Source organism: Zingiber officinale, chromosome 4B (assembly GCF_018446385.1).
Source record: "Zingiber officinale cultivar Zhangliang chromosome 4B, Zo_v1.1, whole genome shotgun sequence".
Lineage (NCBI taxonomy): Eukaryota > Viridiplantae > Streptophyta > Magnoliopsida > Zingiberales > Zingiberaceae > Zingiber > Zingiber officinale.
In genome coordinates, this window is record NC_055993.1 from 136,578,454 (window position 1) to 136,599,347 (window position 20,894).

The 20,894-nt window shown below is 42.2% G+C and overlaps 1 protein-coding gene across 1 annotated transcript; it reads left to right on the forward strand.

Moving 5' to 3' along the window:
• The first annotated feature begins 10,623 nt into the window (after positions 1-10,623).
• Positions 10,624-12,297, forward strand: LOC121976940 (protein FAF-like, chloroplastic). Its single transcript, XM_042529369.1, has 2 exons — positions 10,624-10,809; positions 10,915-12,297. The coding sequence occupies exon 2, from the start codon at positions 10,930-10,932 to the stop codon at positions 12,052-12,054; it is 1,125 nt and encodes a 374-aa protein (XP_042385303.1). The 5' UTR covers positions 10,624-10,809; positions 10,915-10,929; the 3' UTR covers positions 12,055-12,297.
• Positions 12,298-20,894: the final 8,597 nt, after the last annotated feature.

The following is a 20,894-nucleotide window of genomic DNA, read 5'->3' on the forward strand; positions in this document are numbered from 1 at the left end:
GGTCGTGAGAGCATGCTCGCTTATAACTCACACTAGGGCGAGAGTCTAGAACCCGACCGGGAGGTCATTGGTCGCGAGAGCATGCTCGCTTATAACTTGCACTAGGTGAGAGTCTGGAACCCGACCGGGAGGTCGTTGGTCGTGAGAACATGCTTGCTTATAACTCACACTGGAGCGAGAGTTTGAAATCTGACCAAGAGGTTGTTGGTCGCGAGAGTATACTCGCTTATAACTCACACTAACGCGAGAGTCTGAAATCCAACCGGGAGGTCATTGGTCGCGAGAGCATGCTCATTTATAACTCGCATTGGGGTGAGAGTCTAGAACGTTGATCGAGAGGTTGTTGGTCATGAGAGAATGCTCGCTTATAACTCGCGTTGGGGTGAAAGTCTGGAAAGCCGACAGAGAGGTCATTGGTCATGAGAGCATAGTCTAGAAAGTCGACCGAGAGGTCCTTGATCGTGAGAGCATGCTCACTTATAACTCGCACTGGGACAAGAGTCTAGAAAGCCGACCGAGAGGCCGTTGGTCGTAAGAGCATGTTCACTTATAACTCGCATTGGGGTGAGAGTCTAGAATGCCGACCGAGAGATCATTGGTCATGAGAGCATGCTCACTTATAACTCGCATTGGGGTGAGAGTATGGAACCCGACCTGGAGGTCGTTGGTCGTGAGAGTATGCTCACTTATAACTCACACCGGGGCAAAAGTCTAAAACCCGACCAAGAGGCAATTGGTCACGAGAGCGTGCTCACTTATAACTCACACTGGGCGAGAGTCTAGAACCCGACTGAGAGGTCATTGGTGATACTCTGATCTGAGACCGGTGGCGATACTCTGGTCTGAGACTGGTGGCGATACTCTGGTCCGAGACTGGTGGCGATAATCCGGTTTGAGACCGGTGGGATACTCTAGTCCGAGACCAATGGTGATAGTCTAATCCGAGACAGATGGCAATACTCTGGTTCGAGACTAATAGAGATAGCTCGACCCTAAACGGGGGAGGTGAAACCCTAATATTAGTGAATGAGAAGACCGTAGCAGTGTTTGATCGAGGAGCTGTGTCAACCGGCTAAGGATCTGTCTCAGTTCCTCAACTCCCGAATACATATGGAGTCGGGAAAAAAATATAATGGAGAAACTAATCTATCAGCCAACTGAAGCTCCAAGTCAATCCCTTGACTCCAGGATACTCGTGGAGCGAAAGGAGAAGATAATAATCCGATCCCTGATCGTGGAGTGGTGTCGACCGACTGAGGATCTGACTTGATCCCTTAACTCCCAAATGTCCGCGGAGTTAGGGAGAGAATAATCTGAGCCCTGGCCGTTAAAGAGAGTGAAGCTCATAGTAATATAAGGGAGCAAAACCCGTAGCAATAGGATGAAGTAGAGAGTCATGGGTGGAAGGTGCAGAGTCTGTAGACGTAAGAGGATGCAAAACCCCATAGGTGGATGGTGCAGAGTATATAGTAGTAATAGGGTGCAGAGTCCCATGGGTGGAGGGTGTAGAGCCGATAACAGTAAGGAGATGCAGAGCCCCATGGTGAAGGGTGCAGAACCTACAACACACCTGATTGGGGAGCTGGGCCCCAGTCCCTAATCAAAGAGTAAGACCCCTAGCTTGTAATCAAAGAGCGAGACCCCTAGATCCTGATCGGGAAGTTGTTCTGCGAGTATTTGATTGGGGAATTGTGTCCCTAGTGTCTGATCGGGGAATTGTGCCCCTAATGTATGATCGGGGAGTTGTGCCCTTAGTGTCCGATCAAAAATCTAGGGTCCTAGTTTTTTATCAAGGAACTAGGATCTTACTATCTTGTCAGGGAGATATAGCAGATCTTGTAATCGTAAAAAGGGAGCAGAGCCCGTAATTCACCTGATCGAGGAGTTGTGCTAACTGACTGAGGATTTGTCTCAATCCCTCGACTCTCGATACCCGTGGAATCAGGAAAAAAATATAATGGAAAAACTAACCTATCAGCCAGCTGAAACTCCAAGTCAATCCCTCGACTCCCGAATACCTGTGAAGCAAGGGGAGAAGATAATATGTTCGTCAGGATCCTCTGGGACTATGATAATGGCATAGAACCTCCCAAGGTCGTCTATCTTCACATTCCAGAACAGGTGAAGAAGATTCCCACAAACGATGTCAAATTGATCCTATTCGAAAACTGAGTCAGACGGATCGTCGGGTGAGGTGGATGGAGTATTGACCGAATCGTTATGGCCATGAGGGGGGGTATGCTGAGATGACTTCTATGTTGACAAAGTCGTCAGAAGTCCTCTCGTCAACGCTACATGTAGTCAGCAATCAGGTTGCCCCGGTCCCTGGTACCCCGATGCTTAAGGAAGATCCAATGAATATATAAGCAATTGAATAATAGTAGAATAATGAAATAAATATAGAGTGAGTACGGTAACATACCCTGGCCCAGGGGGCGCCCTTCGGTGGATCAGTGAGTTGGTCAGGATGCTGCTCTAGTTGTCGTGACCCAGAAGAGTAGATGACTCTGAGCAGGATGAAGAGTTACGTCTGAAATAAGTATCGAGAACATCGATGAAGGAGGAGCGACATCGAAAGAAAGTGGTACTTCAAGGGGAGCTTCAAATTATGGAATCGACAAGATAAGTCAGGTACGGTCTCTTCCTCCTGACAAGTTATTTTAGTTCATAAAATTATTGTCGAAAAATTGTTGTAAATTAGAGAAAGAAAATAAGGATTTAAAATCAACTTTAGCTGGTTCTTGTCGATTAGAAGATTTCAATAAAATAAAAATAGAAAATGAAAAAATTGAAAAAGGAAATAAAAAAATTTGATAAGTCATTCATGCTCAACTTTTATTCTTTCTAATTTTAGAAATTATTCAGGACTTAACTCGTATCTCAAATACCATAAGGGTCAATTAGGAAAATATCCCAGAAATACATTCCCCAAAAATTTTTGATTAACCCTCTAAGAAGGAACCTATTTTGGGTTCTAAAATTATACTTAGATTAATTATTTTTTGGATTTCAGACAGAAAGTTAAATATTTAATTTCTTTAAGAAGCTTTGTCAAAAAAGTGGTTGTTGCTCCAATATCCAAGAAGACCTAGTGTCTCGCCACAACCTGTAAGCCAATTATTGAAATAAGTATTTAATTGACTTACTGGTAAGCAATTAGTTGTTATAAAAATACTTTTTCAAAAAAAAATTAGAAATTATTCAGAAGTTAATTTTTCCAAGAAAAATAACTTTATCTGTAAAAATATTAAAAATTTTTATGATAATTTCAACTTTATCTGACTTATATATGTTAAAAAATTTTAATTTACATTGATAAATCAAAACTTAAACTTTAATTTTTCCCTTAGACTTTTGTGTTAGACCTTCTAAGTAACGTCTTTAAAGGTACCCTATTTTTTTGTGATCAAAAGAGAGAGTAGTAAAGATTAAGTCTAGGGAGAGGATAGTACAATTTTTTAATTTTTGTACTTACAATTTTTTTTTTACTTTCAAAATTTGAATTGTTATTTTATAACTGTTAAATTTATGGTTTACCCTAATTTAATTTGGGATTTGCTTACATAAAAAAGGGGGAGATTGTAAGTATCCCATGGTAGTTTTGATTAGGGATGGTAATGGAGCGAGTTCAAACCCGGCTCTGTAATAAATCCGCCTCGGCAGGGCAGGTTTAAACCCGTCTAAATGGGTCTAAGGCGGGTCCGGGGCGGGTTCAGGGTTTAACCGGACCCCCCCCCCCCCCCCCCCCGGGACCCATATTTATATAAATAAATATATAGTTTATTAATATAATTATAATTTTTCTTATATTTAATAATTAATATTGTAATTAAAATTTAATTTTATAATATTTTAATATTGAAATAAATATATTTTAAATATGGCGGGTCTAGAGGGTCAACCTAGACCCACCCCGTCGGGTTCACGGGGTGGGGCGGGGTGGGTCCAAAGGGAGGCGGGGCGGGTTCCGTGTTTGGCCAAACTCGCCCCAACCCGGACCCATTGTCATCCCTAGTTTTGATGTGATCAACTAAGTAAAGTTAGGTCCTGTTGGTATTTAACCTCTGTGTCTAAGTGTGTAGGAAGTTAGGAGCACGGGAAGTCGAGCGAAAGACGCAACTAGCGAGAAGAACGACACAGGAGAGAGCCGACGAGCTCGGTGCGTCCGAGATACAAGGTGTTGTGAAAGAGTACGTGGGCGGGCAAGAAGGAGGCGTGCAACGTTTCCGAGAGACGAGAAGCCAGAGCAGAAGTTTGCTCGAAGGCAAAAGTTGGATTTAGGTGAGCCCTATTCTGGTTGGCCGAGATCACCTAAACGGAGCCGGAGCTAGAGCGAAAGACCCGAACCCAAGTAAGTGAAGCCGGAGCGGAAGACCCGGACCCAAGCATGCGGAGCCGGAGCGGAAGAACCCGAACCAAATAGTTAACTTGATGTTGACTTGGGTCCGGGTGCCTGGAGCAAGCTTTTATCCGGAACGCGACGTGACGTGTTTCGTTACGATGGGGATAAAAGTTTATTCTCTCCCAGGTGCCTGGAACCCTTCCAGACACCCCGACTAGGGCTATAAATATAGCCCTCGTTCCAGAAGCTAAAATAGAACACTTGTAATTGATTTCTTTTCAATCTTGTTCTATAACTGAGTGGTTCAACTGTTGTAAGAGACTTCTCCACCTCAAGGAGACATTAGTGTACTTTCATCTTCCTTAGATTAACAGTCTCTCCGGTTATAATTAAGTAAATCTGTTGTGCCTCTTATTTTTGTTTATGCAAGTGTTAAGGTTAATATAAAGTTCGAGGAAGGTTCGTTTTTCTTTGTAGGGATATTCACCCTCCTTTAGTCGGCCGCCAAGGGACCTATAAACGTGATGTTAGAAATTATTTAATTACAATCTCTTCTTTCAGAATTACACTTAGGCTCAATCTACCCAAGCGGGAGCTTTTAAAGAGATTTTCCCTTAAAGAGATTCAACCTCCTCGAGAGGGAGCTTTTAAAGAAATTCGCCCATAAAGAGCCTCAACCTCTCCAAGCAAGAGCTTTCAAAGACATTCGTCCTTAAAGAGGCTCAACCTCCCCGAGTCAGAGCTTTCATAGAGATTCGCCTTTAAAGAGGCTCAACCTTCCCAAGCGGGAGCCATCAAAGAGATTCGCCCTTAAAGAGGCTCAACCTCCTTGAGTGGGAGCCATCAAGGAATTGCCCTTAAAGAGGCTCATACTCCTCGAGAGGGAGCTATCAAAACACTGATGGATCAAGTTCCAAGACTCTCGTGCCGACAGATCAAGTTATAAGGGAGCATGCTCTCATGTCCAAGCCCCAGATTCTAGTGTCGATCAAACAAATTACAAGCAAGTTTTTGGGTGTATTTCAACCAATCGGTCGTACGATCACTTGACTAATATTACCCAAATAGGTTGTCACAAATCAGTGTTGAACGGTAGATAATCAAGAAAAGTACTATGCGAATACACTAAGGCAAAGCACAAAAATACATGAATGTCTAGTCAGTTAAGCTTGCAACCTCCTTCGACTAGATTTGAAGGAAATACTTGTGATATGGCAAATAATGTAGGGTCAGATACCTTGTCTTCAAGAGGTCAAGTCCTCAAGATCTCCAATTCACTTTGGCCAACCAGACTTTAGGTTCGAGCTGGTCAACCCCAAAGGTGGTCAGATCTACGGTAATTTTCCCACTTCCCCTAGACTTGGCTCCTTGTCCGAGCAAACCTTATGCTGACTAGACTAACTGTCCGAGCGGATACTTTGTCTTCAAGAGGCCAAGTCCTCACGATGTCCAATTCTATTTAGCCAACCAGACTCTAGGTCCGAGTTGGTCGACCCCAAAGTTGGTCGGATATATGGGGCCCAATTCTCCACTTTCCTTGGGCATGATTCTCTATCCGAGTGGACCTTATGCTGGCCAAACTCCTTGGCTGGGGTGAGAACTCCTACCAACTGGGACAAAGTCTCTCGAGCAATCCTATCTTATATGTAGTGGGTCCCATCAGGACTGGGCATTAATGGCCATTAGTTGATTCCATTCAGAAGATGAGTAGATAAAGGGGCCAATAATATGGTTAGAAATGTTTACGGAGGAGAGACTTCGAGCTGGGAGTTACGGGCCTTGAGTTGGGAGCTGTGGACCTGCACATACCATAGATAGAGCCAATGAGAACGTTAGAGCGATAAATGGGGAGGGGGGTTCTTGGCGCAAACACTCCAACGCTCATGTCAAAGTAGTAGTTGAGCAAAATGGAGAAGAAGGTGAACAATAGAATAGTAGAACAATGGAATTTGAGTGCCTTCGGATGCATTCGCGTACCTGACCAACGGAGAGGACCCCCTTTTATATTACCTCTCATAACCTCCGTAATAATGAAGCAGCAGAGAATGTCTGGTATCAGAATATGTCGGGTGATGGAGTATGTACAACAGTTCTCCTCTGGGCACAGGAAGGTTCAATTGCGTGTATATACCAGAATAAGGGTATATGCGCTGGTGAATATTTGTTATTCTCTGACAAGTTGTTACAATTCCTTGGCAATGTTGTCTCCTTGAGGAGATCTAACTGACTCTATGTTCAGGCAGATATATGTTGAGAGACTTGCATAGGAGAAGCGGGGAGCTAAGCCCGTATGCCCGATCGACTCTAGGGCCCGACCAGCTATATGCTGAGGGATTTGCACAGAAGAAGTGGGGAGTTAGGCCCCATGTATCTGGCCATCTTTAGGGCCCGACTGGTTATATGCTGATAGACTTGTACAAGAGAGTGGGGAGTTGAGCCCCGTATACCCAGCTGACTATAGGGCCATCCAGGTTTATGCTAAGAACCTTACATTGAAAGAGTAGAGAGTTGGGCCCCGTAAGTCTGACCAGCTCTGTGGCCACCCGAGTTTTATGCTGAAAACCCTGCTTCTAAGAGGTGGTTCGTTCGAATACATATACTCGAACTTTGACTGTCACCTATGTTGGATCATATAGTTCGCTAGAGGGGAGGGGTGAATAATGAGAATTCAAAAATTAAATCGAGTACGCAACAGAAATAAGGAAAGTAAGGGCAATGCTAACACAACCAATTTTACTTGGTTTGGAGCCTTCCTCGACTCCTACTCCAAGACTTGCACTCGTTGAGTACTTTCGTTGGACAATCACTAATAATTTGAAAAGATGTTTACAAAATGAGTATAGGAACTTGCAGAATGAAATTACCGACAACAAGAAAATAAAGACTGAATCGTTGGTTGTCGGAGAAGCTTCGCAGCTTAGCAAGAGCGTCTTGGAAGTAGTGCGCATGAGAGAAATCACAGAAAGAAGGTGTTGTCGAAGCTCTGGTGAAAGGCTCCTTTTATAGGAGTGCTCCGGGCACCCGGATCCCTTCCGAGCACTTGGACTATGTCATAGGCCCGACCAACAAATGCTCTCCACGTTTGGGTTGACATAGAATTTTGCATTCCAAGCGCCTGGATCCCTTCCGGGTGCCCGGACCACCATTTTTCAGCAAATCTTTTTTCTGCAAGAAAATGTTAGTTCGAGGTAAATACAAATTATACTACCCTGCAGAACAAAGTGTTAGCACAATTATAATTAATTAAAGTAGTAATTAGATTCTATCTCACCGAGACCAGAATTTAGTCACGATCTCAACTTAGATTTCCGAAATGGTTCTAAGTTGAATCGACGCCTAAGTTCCCTAACTAAGAATGCGTCCTCACCAAGTCACTCCCCTCCAGTGACTTACCTTAACTTACCTGCTAGACATCCGGTCAGCCCGTCGACCTGTCTGAACTTTGTGTCAGCTATCCGGTCAGCCCGTCAACTTAGCTGAACTTCCCTGCAACACTGAGTTAGCACAATAGATAAAATGATAAGGTAAAATAATGTTAACAAAATTCAAGATTCGTTGGTCCGATCGACCGCGCGTGATCGATCGAAAACCAGTTGGTCACATATAACCTAGGGTTATCTCTCCCTAGGGTTACCTAGCTTCACTCACTAGACTTCCATTGCCTGGCTTCACTCACCAGGACTTCCTCCACTTAGCTTCACTCACTAAGACTCAGCTTCACTCACCAGGATTTCCACCACCTTGCTTCACTCACTAGGGTCTGACTTCATTCACCAAGACTTCCAATACCTAGCTTCATTTACTAGGGTCTGACTTCATTCACCAGAACTTTCACCACCTAGCTTCACTCACTAGGGTCTGACTTCACTCACCAGGACTTCTACCACCTAGCTTCACTCACTAGGGCCCGACTTCACTCACTAGGACTTCTACTACCTAGCTTCACTCACTAGGGTCTGACTTCACTCACCAGGACTTTCATCCACTACTTAGCTTTACTCGCTAGGGTATGACTTCACTCGCAAGGACTTTCACTTTGCCTAACCTCTAGTTAGGACTTTTTCTTGCTAGTCATCTAGTCCTGATTAGACTACTCTCTTCCAAACATTAAGTCCTGTTTGGATTCACCCTTGGTCAAACTGACCAGACTTGGGTGCATTGTCAAACATCGAAACCAGGTCAATTGCACCAACAACCTCACCTTAACTTTGACCACCATAGTATTTTGACTATCGACCTCACATTATCTTTGGGGTCACTCACAACACGTATCATTAGTCATTAATGATAATCATCGTTTATAGTATATATAATATTAAAGCAAGGAAAGAGGAGAAGACGACATAAACAATTACAAAGGAGAATATTCCGCCTGTATTTAATACAGTCACATTGAATGTAAAAAGTCAAAACAAAGATAGTTTCATGTTACAATTAATGCAGTGCCATTAAATAAGAGAAGATGAAAGGTCATTGAAAAAGGTATAAAATGACATGTCAAATACAAAGGAGGTAAATTAAGACATCATCTTGAGATTCCCCTTTACTTTAATTCTTCTTCTTACTACTGCTTCTAATTTGAGCGTCAAAGTAGAAACACCGGAGGAATCTCTGATGCCCTTCTAATCCTTCGAGTTTGTTTTTGTTCATCTTCAGGATCTATGGATGTGATCAAGATGCTTACTAGCTCATCGATGAGTTACCTTCGACAGTCTCGGCACAAGATTATTAATATTGTGGAGCTTTCCCCTCGAATTCTCACACGTCCTAACATTTTTTTTTTGTTTGTTTTAAGTACTTCAAGGATTGAACTTTAATAACATTTGGTTACATGAATTTTGTAGACATAAATGATTTTATTTAAATAATTGATTTTATCTAAAATTGACAGATAGATTATATTTTTTTTATCTAATAATATATACAATTTAGTAGTGGTTAATATTGTTAATTTAAAAATGATATACCATAAATTTTTATTTATAATATTGAGCACATTCAATAGGTTAATAGTTATATTAATTTTAAATAATAAGCCAGGACTGAGTATATTTTAGTGGGATGAATTATATTAAACTGCTTGAGAAAATTTTGTCAGGTCCGATACGGTTAGTCTGACAACAATCTATCATTTATATTTATGAGAAGGTAAATTAAAAAATTACAATTAACCATTATGAAAATGATATTTATCTTGATTTCACCCTGATTCTATCCCTTGCCTAGCAATTTATGTCCTGTAATTGCTAACTCAACAGTGCCTTGAGACATTTTTGTTATTAGTTTATGTGGTAAAAAGTAATCCGTTCGTCCCAACGTCCTCGCTAATCGTTTCTTAGATCGATACTGAGAAGATAAATCATGAGTGAGAAAGATATATTCGGATGTACCGAATTTCAACCTCAAGATCTCATATGATAACACTTCATATTTTAATCATCGTACTATCTTAAAGGGACAAAAATGATTATCAATTAATAAATGAATTGGCTAATAATTGTCAAATTGACATTATTATTATTATTATTTTAAAAAAAAACCTTTAAATAAATTTCAGGAAAAAAAAATCTATGATAATGTTTCATGGTTGAATCATGCATCTTCAACACCCTTTACTTAGGATTCGCCTTTGTTGCCGGTTGGACCTCATTCGCTTCCCATTTAACCTCAAGGCCAACACTTGAGGTTCCATGCTAGCGATAGGAGGTTATTAAGTAATTTCTTCCTTTCAAAATATATATATCTATATGGTTCAAATTGAAGATATTATTTAAGTAACTTCAACTTGCATAGAACCGAACAAAGATAATTTATCGAGTAGATATTTTTGGATTGCAGTCATATGGCACACTATCCTAGAATGATCCCTAGTAACTTTAGAACGATAGATATCTCAATTATTTAAATTTATTATCTCGATTTTAAATTTTAAATTTTGATTAAACCTGATTGAATAATTAGTTTTAAATCAGTTCATTTATTCAATTTTAGAGATAAATTTTAATATATTTGGTCGGGTTAAAAATAATAATAATTCGATTAATATGATTCGGTTCATTTAATTATTTTAAACGAATACCGAGTCCTTTTCAATTTACCACACGTCTAGACCAACTTGTGCGTAGGGCGAGGAAACGCGACAATTTATACAGAGTAAATTTTGTTGGTTAGAATCTGACCAACTAAAAATACATGTATGGACATACATATAATTAATATGAACATATAAAATTACTAAAATATCCATACATATGTATTAACTGATCATTTAGCAATACCCTTTATACAAAGCTGGAAAGCAGAATCGGAGTTGTGACTGCGAAAGCAATGGCGTTGATATTGATGAGGGCCCTCAGCGACGCTTCCTCCGCCCCTACAAATACGGTCCCCCTCTCCGAACTTCCAGAGAAGCACGGCGAGCACTCAGCACTCCTTCGCGACTCCGGCCGCTCTTTTTCTTGCTTGAGGTATCACGAGTCAAGATTATACGGAGTTTAATGGTGCCGTTGAATCTTTAGCTAGTTTTGTTCAGTCCGATTGAAAAGGAAACCTTGTTTTTGATCTATGCTCAGTTGAGGGGGCCGAAGATGTCAGTTGTTGTGAAGCAAATCTCGCCGGCAGCTGCTTGTTCAAACTTCGGCCGGCCGGAGGACTTCGAGAGTGAGGAGCGTCCCGTCCGATCTGGCGTCTGGAGCTTGAGCCAGTCGCATAAGAGGAAGGCAGCTGCTGATGGCGAGATGCGGGCAGAGGTTCCTTATGTTCACCCCCTCGTCCGGCGATCTTCCAGCTCGCTGAGCCAGCAGAGCCTTGAGGTATGTACGGAGAGTCTCGGCTCGGAGACCGGCTCCGACGAGTTCTCCCCCGCCATCGACGGCTTCGGCCTCGAGGAAGCAGAAGGTGGAAATAACGGTGTTGGAGATGAAGAGGCGGTGCTGGCGCCTGTGAGCTACCACGGGCGGAAGTCGCCGCCGAGGTCGTTCCCCCCGCCGTTGCCGTCGATCTCGCAACGCCACGTGCCGTGCCTGCACATGCGGCCCCACCGCGTCGGCGGCCGCCTCGTCGTCGAGGCTGTCGCCGTCCCTTCCACCAACTATCTCCAGGCCCATCGGGCAGATGGCCGTCTCGTGATTTCCCTCACTAAAGCCTCCGTCGACGACTCTGGCACCGTCGACGCAAAGGTAGAAGGAAACAGAGTAGGAACCCAAGACGAGGAAATAGTGAAAACAGAGGATCAATACGAAGAGGAGGAGGAGGCGGAAGAAGAAGAGGAAGAGGAGGAGGAGGTCGAAGTCGTCGACCGAGGAACCGTCGTCGAGGTAAAAGTGAGCACCCAGCCTCAGCAGCAGAGCGGCGCCGCGAAGACCCACCGCTCGTCGCTCGTCATCAACAAATTCCTCGGCGGAACGCCGCTGAGCGCCAGCGCCGCCGCGAACGAGAGGCCAAGGGGGGCTGCGCCGATGAATTCCACCGCGGCGGCGGCAGCGGTGGTGGCGGCTTCCAGCACTGTCTCGGAGGGCTACAATTACAACTCCGGACCACTGGACGGTAGCAACGGCGGCGGCCACCACCATCCAATACTGGACAACGTGTTGCTGTTCACCTCCAAACGCCGGAACCGCGACGAGCTGCTGCACAGCGTGAGGAGGTGCAGCCAGCTCCGTCGCCGGCGATTGTTCATATGGGAGCCCTGCTGCTTCGTCACTTCCACGTAAGCGTCTACTTCACTGGGAGCGCCGATACCCTACTACTAATAGTATATATATCGTTAAGCTATTAATTAAGAGTGACTGATATTATTATTATTATTATTATTATTATTATTATTATTATTATTACGTACGGTGAAAGAGTCACTGTTTGGTTTAGCTTACAGCACTAGTGTTGGGCTTGTCTCCTTGTCTTTTTTCCAAACAGTGATTAGATTTGAGAGCATAATTGATATAACTTGAGATCCATGTGATGGGACTTGTCTAAGATTGTTCTTTGGTTTGTCTTCAATCAGATTGGGATAGTTGATGCATGGGAAGCCACTTCTGTTTTTGTATTTGATAAGTTGAATTAAGTTTGTACGTGGCACGAATCATGCTTAGCTGTGGACTTATTTTATGCGGCCCTGCACGATTCGAGTCCCGTATTATCGGGTGTATTTAATGTTAAATTTTTAATTATTTTAAATATATTTTATGGATTTTAAAAATTTAGGGTATTTAATCTAAATTTTATAAAAATCTAATAATATTGAAATTAAATTTTTATAGAGTTTTAAATCAATGTATTAAATTTAACTTTTTAAAATTCTATAAAAATTTTGGTATATAAAATTTTAATATATTTTCATGAATTCTTTTAGAAATCATTGGATATAAATTTTAACTAATAAAAATTCTCCAAAACACTTGTACAATTCTAAAAATAAAATAAAAAAATCTTCTCCTCATCTATTTATAAGATTTCTATAGAATTCAAATTCTTTAAATTTTTATAAATAAATCTTTTCTCTTTCCGTTTCTCGATTTTAATTATTTCTTAATTTTAAAGATCATGTCCTTGTTCAACTTCTCGGTGACCAGAATCAACTTCTCAGCCTATATTTCATGCGAAACTGAGAGTCTTCTAAAATATCATTTTCCGACGTTATAATGGTAAAAGAATGGATAGGACCGACTAGAATGGAACAACAGCTGCTTGCAACCTTTTCTCCGACGACGACTCATGGCGGCACACTGCAGGCAGAGATTTTTTCTCCGATTGCTTGTGATGGAAAACAATGAGTGTCATGAAACCTGCGGTGCACCGGAAAGGAGGAAAACAAATAGAAAAATTGTTTTAGGCGGCCGGTGATGCTTCCGTCGACTACTTGTGAGCAGGTCGAAGTTCAAGTCGATTTAGATGGCGCGCTGTGTATAAAGAAAAACTTGAAACTGTAGATTTTAATATAATATATATATTATTCTCAACTTAATTAATAGATAATTTAATAAAAATATAATGAAATTCGACCTAAAAATATTCTATTAAATTTTAAAAAATTCTAAATAAATTTTTAATATTTATATTTATTTATTTTAATAATATTATTACTGTTAGGACCAAAAGTAGCTAGAGGGGGGGGTGAATAGCTCGTCGCGTTCGCTCGGTGCGCTTCGTGGCTTGGCGTTGCTTGGCGTTGCTTGTTTCTTCTTGGATGTGCAGCGGAAAATACAGAAACAAACACAAAACGCTAACACTAGGATTTTACTTGGTATCCACCTCACAAGAGGTGACTAATCCAAGGATCCACACCAACGCACACACCCTCCACTATGAATAACACTCCTTTATGGTAACTACCAAAGGCGGAGAAGCCCTACAACACTCTCAATACAAGAAGAAGAAAGGGAAATACAAGTTAAGCAAAAGCTTACAAGATGTGCAGTAAAAACCCTAACCCTAACTTCTTCCTCTTGCAATAGATCCGCCTCTTGACTTGGAAAGCCTCCAAGAACCTTCAAGAACTGGCGATCACGTGCTTGTAGAGAGCCGTGGAGGAGAATGAATCGAGAAGAGCTTGTAAAAGGATTGCGAAGACCACGCTCGCCTGTTAAACGACGCCAACGGTCGGATCCGATCGATTCGAATGTTCCGAATCGATCGGGGGCTGGATCGATCCACGGATCGATCCAGGCGCTGCTCAGAAGCGCGCTGGATCGATCCACGGATCGATCCGGCGCTTATCGCGCGAAGCAGCCGTCGATCGGGCGATCGATCGGGACCTCTGGATCGATCCACGGATCGATCCGAGCTCTCCGGAAGAATCGGATCGATCCACCGATCGATCCACATCTGGATCGATCCACGGATCGATCCGACTGGTTTTTGCCCAAACCAAGTCCCAATCCTCCCTAACCAACATCCGGTCAACCTTGACTGTTGGTACATCATGCCTCGCATCCGGTCACTCCCTTGACTGCTAGGACTCCCCACCAAGTGTCCGGTCAATCCTTTGACCCACTTGGACTTTTACTCGTCGTGCAAGTATCCGGTCACTCCCTTTGACCTACTTGGAGTTCCACCAGATGTCGGTCAACCTTGACCCATCTGGACTTCCTTCCTTGCCAAGTATCCATCAATCCTTTGACCTACTTGGACTTCCTAACACCGGATGTCCGATCATCCTCGATCCATCTGGATTTCCTTCCTTGCCCGGCTTCACTCACCAGGGCGTTCACCTAGCTTCACTCACTAGGGTTTTCCATCCGCTAGCTTCACTCACTAGGACTTTCACCGGCTTCACTCACGGGACTTTCACCTAGCTTCACTCACTAGGTTTCCTTCCAGCTTCACTCACTAGGACTTCCTTACGCCTAGCTTCACTCACTAGGACTTTCACGCTTCACTCAAGGTTTCCACCTAGCTTCACTCACTAGGTTTCCTTCGCCTAGCTTCACTCACTAGGACTTCCTAGTCTAGTTCCCAGTCAACCTTGACCTACTTGACTCTTCTTCAATCAATATCTTATTGTCAAACATCTAAACCCAAACCAAGACTCAGCTTGGTTAACTGGTCAACCTTGACCTGAGGGATTTTGCACCAACAATCTCCCCCTTTTTGATGTTTGACAATACCACAATAACACTTACAATCCCACATGTAAGTTAGGCTAATCCTATAGCCTCCTTCTTCATGCCACTAGGTAATGAACACATAAGTTAAGCTTTTCATTCTCCCCCTAAGAGGGCAAACTCCCTCTAGGTAATGAAAACCTAACTTACTTCCTTTCATTCTCCCCCTATTGGCACACATCAACCCCCTACTCATAAAACACATCAACCCGTCTTTGGACACACATCAACCTATGCTCCAATTTTGGGCACACTTCAACAACTTCATCTGTTGAAGACTCTCCCCCTGAAGAGTTGCTCGTCGTGATCACAACTTCACTCATTGTGATCAACACAATAATGAAGGTCCCATACCCTTCATTTATCCTTAACTTCTCCCTCAATGTAGACAAATACCCAACCTTGAGCATTTTTTAACCACTTGAGTTCCCCCTTGAGTTCCCACTTGAAATAATGAGGATATCCACTCCCCATTTCAAGTTCAATCGCTCATCCATGAGCATTCTCAAGCAGAAGGTTAACCACCTTCCAAGGTTTATGAAAAATAATTTTCATGTCTTTAAAGAGTACCTCCCCCTAAAGACATGGTGGTAACTTCTGTCATTGCACCAACAATGACCTGGAATCCCTAAAACCTTAGGAAACCCAATTGTAGAAGTTTTGAGGTTCAAATATTCAAAATTTGAAACAAACCTCAACCTAAACTTCAACTTAGCCTTCCTTAACCAATCCATCCTTGTTTTCACATGAAAACACCCTCCTTATGTATACAAATGTATATTTAGGGGTTTGGAAAGGTTACATTGACTAAAATAGGTTCAAAGTGCTGAAATCAGGCTTTCCCAGCCAAAATCAGCAACTTGGATCGATTGGAGTTGGGTTCCAATCGATTGAACCTGGCTGAATCGATCCACTAATCGATTCAAACTACCCTGGATCGATCGACTGATCGATCCAGCGAGCTACTGCTCGCGAGAACTGCCTTCTGAATCGATCCATGGATCGATTCAGGCACTCCAATCGATCCATGGATCGATCGGAGCTCTGATAGTTGCTGAAATTCCATTTCAGTCAACTTCAGAAACCCCTAGAAAATTCTACAAAAATCCAAAAATTATGAAATTTCGTGTAGACTTTAGTTAGGGCATATACTATCAAGGAAAAATAGTTTTCTATGAAAATACATCATATTTTCAAAGATTGACACAAACTTGAAAACTTCCAAAAACTTTAGTGTTTTCTTCAAGTTTGTGTCTAACTATTCAATGGTGATTACTATCAAAAGATAGCCTTCACCAAGGTTTTCCAAAATCATTTTGAAAACATTTTCAAAACCAATATCCCACCATATTCCTTGGGCTTAATGCACATGACTTGTACATTAGCTTTCCCAATGATGGGAAAACACATAACTATGTGTTTTGATGAACCTAAAACTCAAAAGAATGCACTAAATCAACATCTTGAGTTTTGTTCATCATCCTAACATCTCACTTGTATCTAATGTGCACTAAAACACATACAAGTCATCTTATAGGTCTTGTGAGATGTAGATTTTGGTTTTGCCCTAATCTAGGGATCATGCATATCTATCTAGGCATTTTAGATATATATTAGACATCCACCAAGGATGTCACTTGTTAATAAGTGTTGTTAAATGCCATTTGTCCTTAATTACAAGGAATTAAACTTAATGCATGATAATGTTATGGCATACATCAAAAAGAAATAATTTTCAAAAGAAAATATCCTATAATTACATGATGTATGAATGTCATGACATGGTATTTTTGTATTTTTCATAATAAGTCATGAATGCAAAAGTAGACATGATGTCATGGCATATGATGGGCAAACAATCATGGCAAGATTTAGCATAAATAAAATATACCTAGATTAACTATCTAAGTATCCTTAAAACCTTAGCTAAACTTACAACTTAAACCTAGATTTTTTGCCCTAAAGTGCTTCAAGAAAATGTCAAAGCCTAAATTGGCATTTCTAATTCCCTTGATTAATTTATGCCAGTCGAAATTAAGCATATCCTCAAATGTTGGCATATTTCATTTTTCCACAAGAGTAGCACTTCAAAGTTAAGGCCCGGATTGCCTTAAATTTCCTAAGAACATACCAAAATCCCAACTTAGTAGCTCTTATGAATTTCCCAATATGTGCCTTTTAAGATTAAAATCAAATTTTCACCACTAGGCACATTTTACTCTTTCAAGGAGTAAATAATAGTTCCATTTCATTTTCAAAGGTTAACAAAAACCTTGAAAATGCTCCTTGAGTGTCAATTTCCTCAAAGTTGGGTTAACTACCCTTCTAATTGGAGTTGACACTCTCTAACCCATCTATGGGGTAGAGAAGATGCTCCTAGGAACCCAACACCTATTGGTGCTCCTTGGATGCTCTAGGTACTCACTAGGGATCACTTCCTAGATACCTTCCTAGTGACCTTGTTGGGCTTCTTAGAAGCCTTGGTCACATTTTCTAGGTCAACCCTAGGGATAGCCTCCTTGTGACCTTGTTAGTGACTTTCTTAGACTTCTTAGAAGTCTTAGTCACTTTGGTTGCAAAAATACTCTTAGGGATGACTTCCCTAGTATTCTTGACTTGACCACTAAACCTAGGGTTTGTTCCATAACTATATGGAACCCTATGATAACTAGGCACATCCTTCTTAGCCTTTGGTTTGTATCCCAAACCTCTATGGCTATTTGATGGCTTTGACTTTCCTAGCCCTAGGTTTTGCTCATTTTGCCCTTTTAGGATATTTTCCATCCTTTTTAGGGTCTTTTCAATTTTATCAAGTCTTGATCTCAAGACTTGATTTTCTATCATTAAATCCTTAGAATTTGGTTTTTCATTAAGTCCATGAGCATTTTTGTTTCTAGGCTTGTATCTACAATCCTTAGAGTTCTTGCCTAGACTTTTACCTACATTCCTAGCCTTAGGTGTAGTAGTTTTGGCATGTAGGGCCACATGCTTTTCCTTAAAGCCCTCATGCTTCCTATTCTTATGGTAAATCGCATTAAAATGATAAAAATTAGAACTATCATGCTTTTTACCATAATTTAAAGGAGTAGGCTCAATAAATGTTACCTTCTTCTTTACCTTGGAGGCTCCCCCTTGACTAATGCCTCCTTGAGCCTTGACCATCTTCTTCCCCTTGAGGCATTGACTCCGGTAATGCCCCTTTTGATTGCAAGAGAAGCATATAATATGCTCCTTGCTCTTCTTTGTGTTGGGGATGGTCTCCTTGGGCTTCACCTTGCCCTTTTGTGCCACTTGGCCCTTCTTCTTGGCTAATTTAGGGCACTTGCTCTTGTAGTGCCCATGTTCCCTACACTCAAAACATATTATATGATTTTTATTATTAATTGAAATATTTATACCTTTGCTTGTAGGGGTGGCACTTGTTTTGGATGTAGAAGCTTCTCCATTTGATTTTTCTTGACTTGTGGAGGTAGAAGCTTCTTCCTCCTCTTCTTCTCTTGACCCGGATGTAGAAGCTTCTCCTTCTTCTTGATCCGGTGTCACCAAGGATTGCTCCCCCTCAATCCTAGAGGTGGAGGCTTCATCATCTTGAATATGAAACAAGGAGTATGCTCCCTCCTTGTTCCCTTCGTTGCATTCCCTTGAGGATGAAGCTTCTTGGATTTCCTCTTCTTCGGAGGTTGAGCATCTCTCAACCTCGGAGTCCTCCTCTTGGTCTTGCTCCAAAGAGTCACCCTCTTTAGATACTTCTTGATTCGATGCAGAGGATCTCTTCATGAAGCTTGGCCAATTTGCTCCATAAATCCTTTGCATCTTCAAATTCTCCAATTTTGCAAAGGATGGTGCTTGGCAATAGATTGACCAAAAGCTTGGTCACTTTGTTATTGGCCTCGCACCTTTGGACTAGCTCCGGGCTCCATTTGCTTTTCTTTAGAACTTTGCCCTTGGAATTTGTTGGAGCTTCGAAGCTTTCCGTAAGAGCAAACCATTGCTCTATCTCCATCATAAGAAAGTTTTCGATTCTTGATTTCCAAGAATCGAAGCTCGTGGAGGTGTATGGTGGAGCCACCCTTGTGTCAAATCCAAGTCCATCTTGGAATTGCATCTTGAAGTTGAGCTTGATAAAGTCTTGAACTTGAAGAATTTGCTCCAACTTCTTCACCCTCTAGCTTTTCTTGATATGCTTGACCCTTCCGGCGATGATTCCGGTGAAGAGCAACCTTGCTCTGATACCACTTGTTAGGACCAAAAGTAGCTAGAGGGGGGGGGGGTGAATAGCTCGTCGCGTTCGCTCGGTGCGCTTCGTGGCTTGGCGTTGCTTGGCGTTGCTTGTTTCTTCTTGGATGTGCAGCGGAAAATACAGAAACAAACACAAAACGCTAACACTAGGATTTTACTTGGTATCCACCTCACAAGAGGTGACTAATCCAAGGATCCACACCAACGAACACACCCTCCACTATGAATAACACTCCTTTATGGTAACTACCAAAGGCGGAGAAGCCCTACAACACTCTCAATACAAGAAGAAGAAAGGGAAATACAAGTTAAGCAAAAGCTTACAAGATGTGCAGTAAAAACCCTAACCCTAACTTCTTCCTCTTGCAATAGATCCGCCTCTTGACTTGGAAAGCCTCCAAGAACCTTCAAGAACTGGCGATCACGTGCTTGTAGAGAGCTGTGGAGGAGCTGGAATGAATCTTAGAAGAGCTTGTAAAAGGATTGCCGAAGACCACGCTCGCTGCGGCTTTAACGCCGACGGTCGGATCCCGATCGATTCGAATGTTCGAATCGATCGGGAGGCTGGATCGATCCACGGATCGATCCGAGCTTCAGCAGAAGCGCGCTGGATCGATCCACGGATCGATCCGGCGCTTATCGCGGCAGCATCGTCCCGATCGATCGGCCGATCGATCGGGACCTCGATCGATCCACGGATCGATCCGAGCTCGTCGATTGGAAGAATCGGATCGATCCACTGATCGATCCACAGCCTGGATCGATCCACGGATCGATCCAGAACTTGGTTTTTGCCCAAAACCAAGTCCCAATCCTCCCTAACCAACATCCGGTCAACCTTGACCTGTTGGTACATCATGCCTCGCATCTGGTCACTCCCTTGACCTGCTAGGACTCCCCACCAAGTGTCCGGTCAATCCCTTTGACCCACTTGGACTTTTACTCGTCGTGCCAAGTATCCGGTCACTCCATTGACCTACTTGGAGTTCCACCAGATGTCTGGTCAACCTTGACCCATCTGGACTTCCTTCCTTGCCAAGTATCCAGTCAATCCTTTGACCTACTTGGACTTCCTAACACCAGATGTCCGATCATCCTTGATCCATCTGGATTTCCTTCCTTGCCTGGCTTCACTCACCAGGACGTTCACCTAGCTTCACTCACTAGGGTTTTCCATCTGCCTAGCTTCACTCACTAGGACTTTCACCTGGCTTCACTCACCAGGACTTTCACCTAGCTTCACTCACTAGGATTTCCTTCTGCCTAGCTTCACTCACTAGGACTTCCTTCTGCCTAGCTTCACTCACTAGGACTTTCACCTGGCTTCACTCACCAGGATTTCCACCTAGCTTCACTCACTAGGATTTCCTTCTGCCTAGCTTCACTCACTAGGACTTCCTAGTCAAGTATCCGGTCAACCTTGACCTACTTGACTCTTCTTCAATCAATATCTTATTGTCAAACATCTAAACCCAAACCAAGACTCAGCTTGGTTAACCAGGTCAACCTTGACCTGAGGGATTTTGCACCAACAATCTCCCCCTTTTTGATGTTTGACAATACCACAATAACACTTACAATTACTAATCAAATTAATAATAATATTATTAATTTTATTACTAATCAAATTTATCAATCTAACATTTTATTAAAAATTTGACAAATTAAAAGGTTGACCAATATTTCAAGTTAATTTGATCAAAATTATAAAT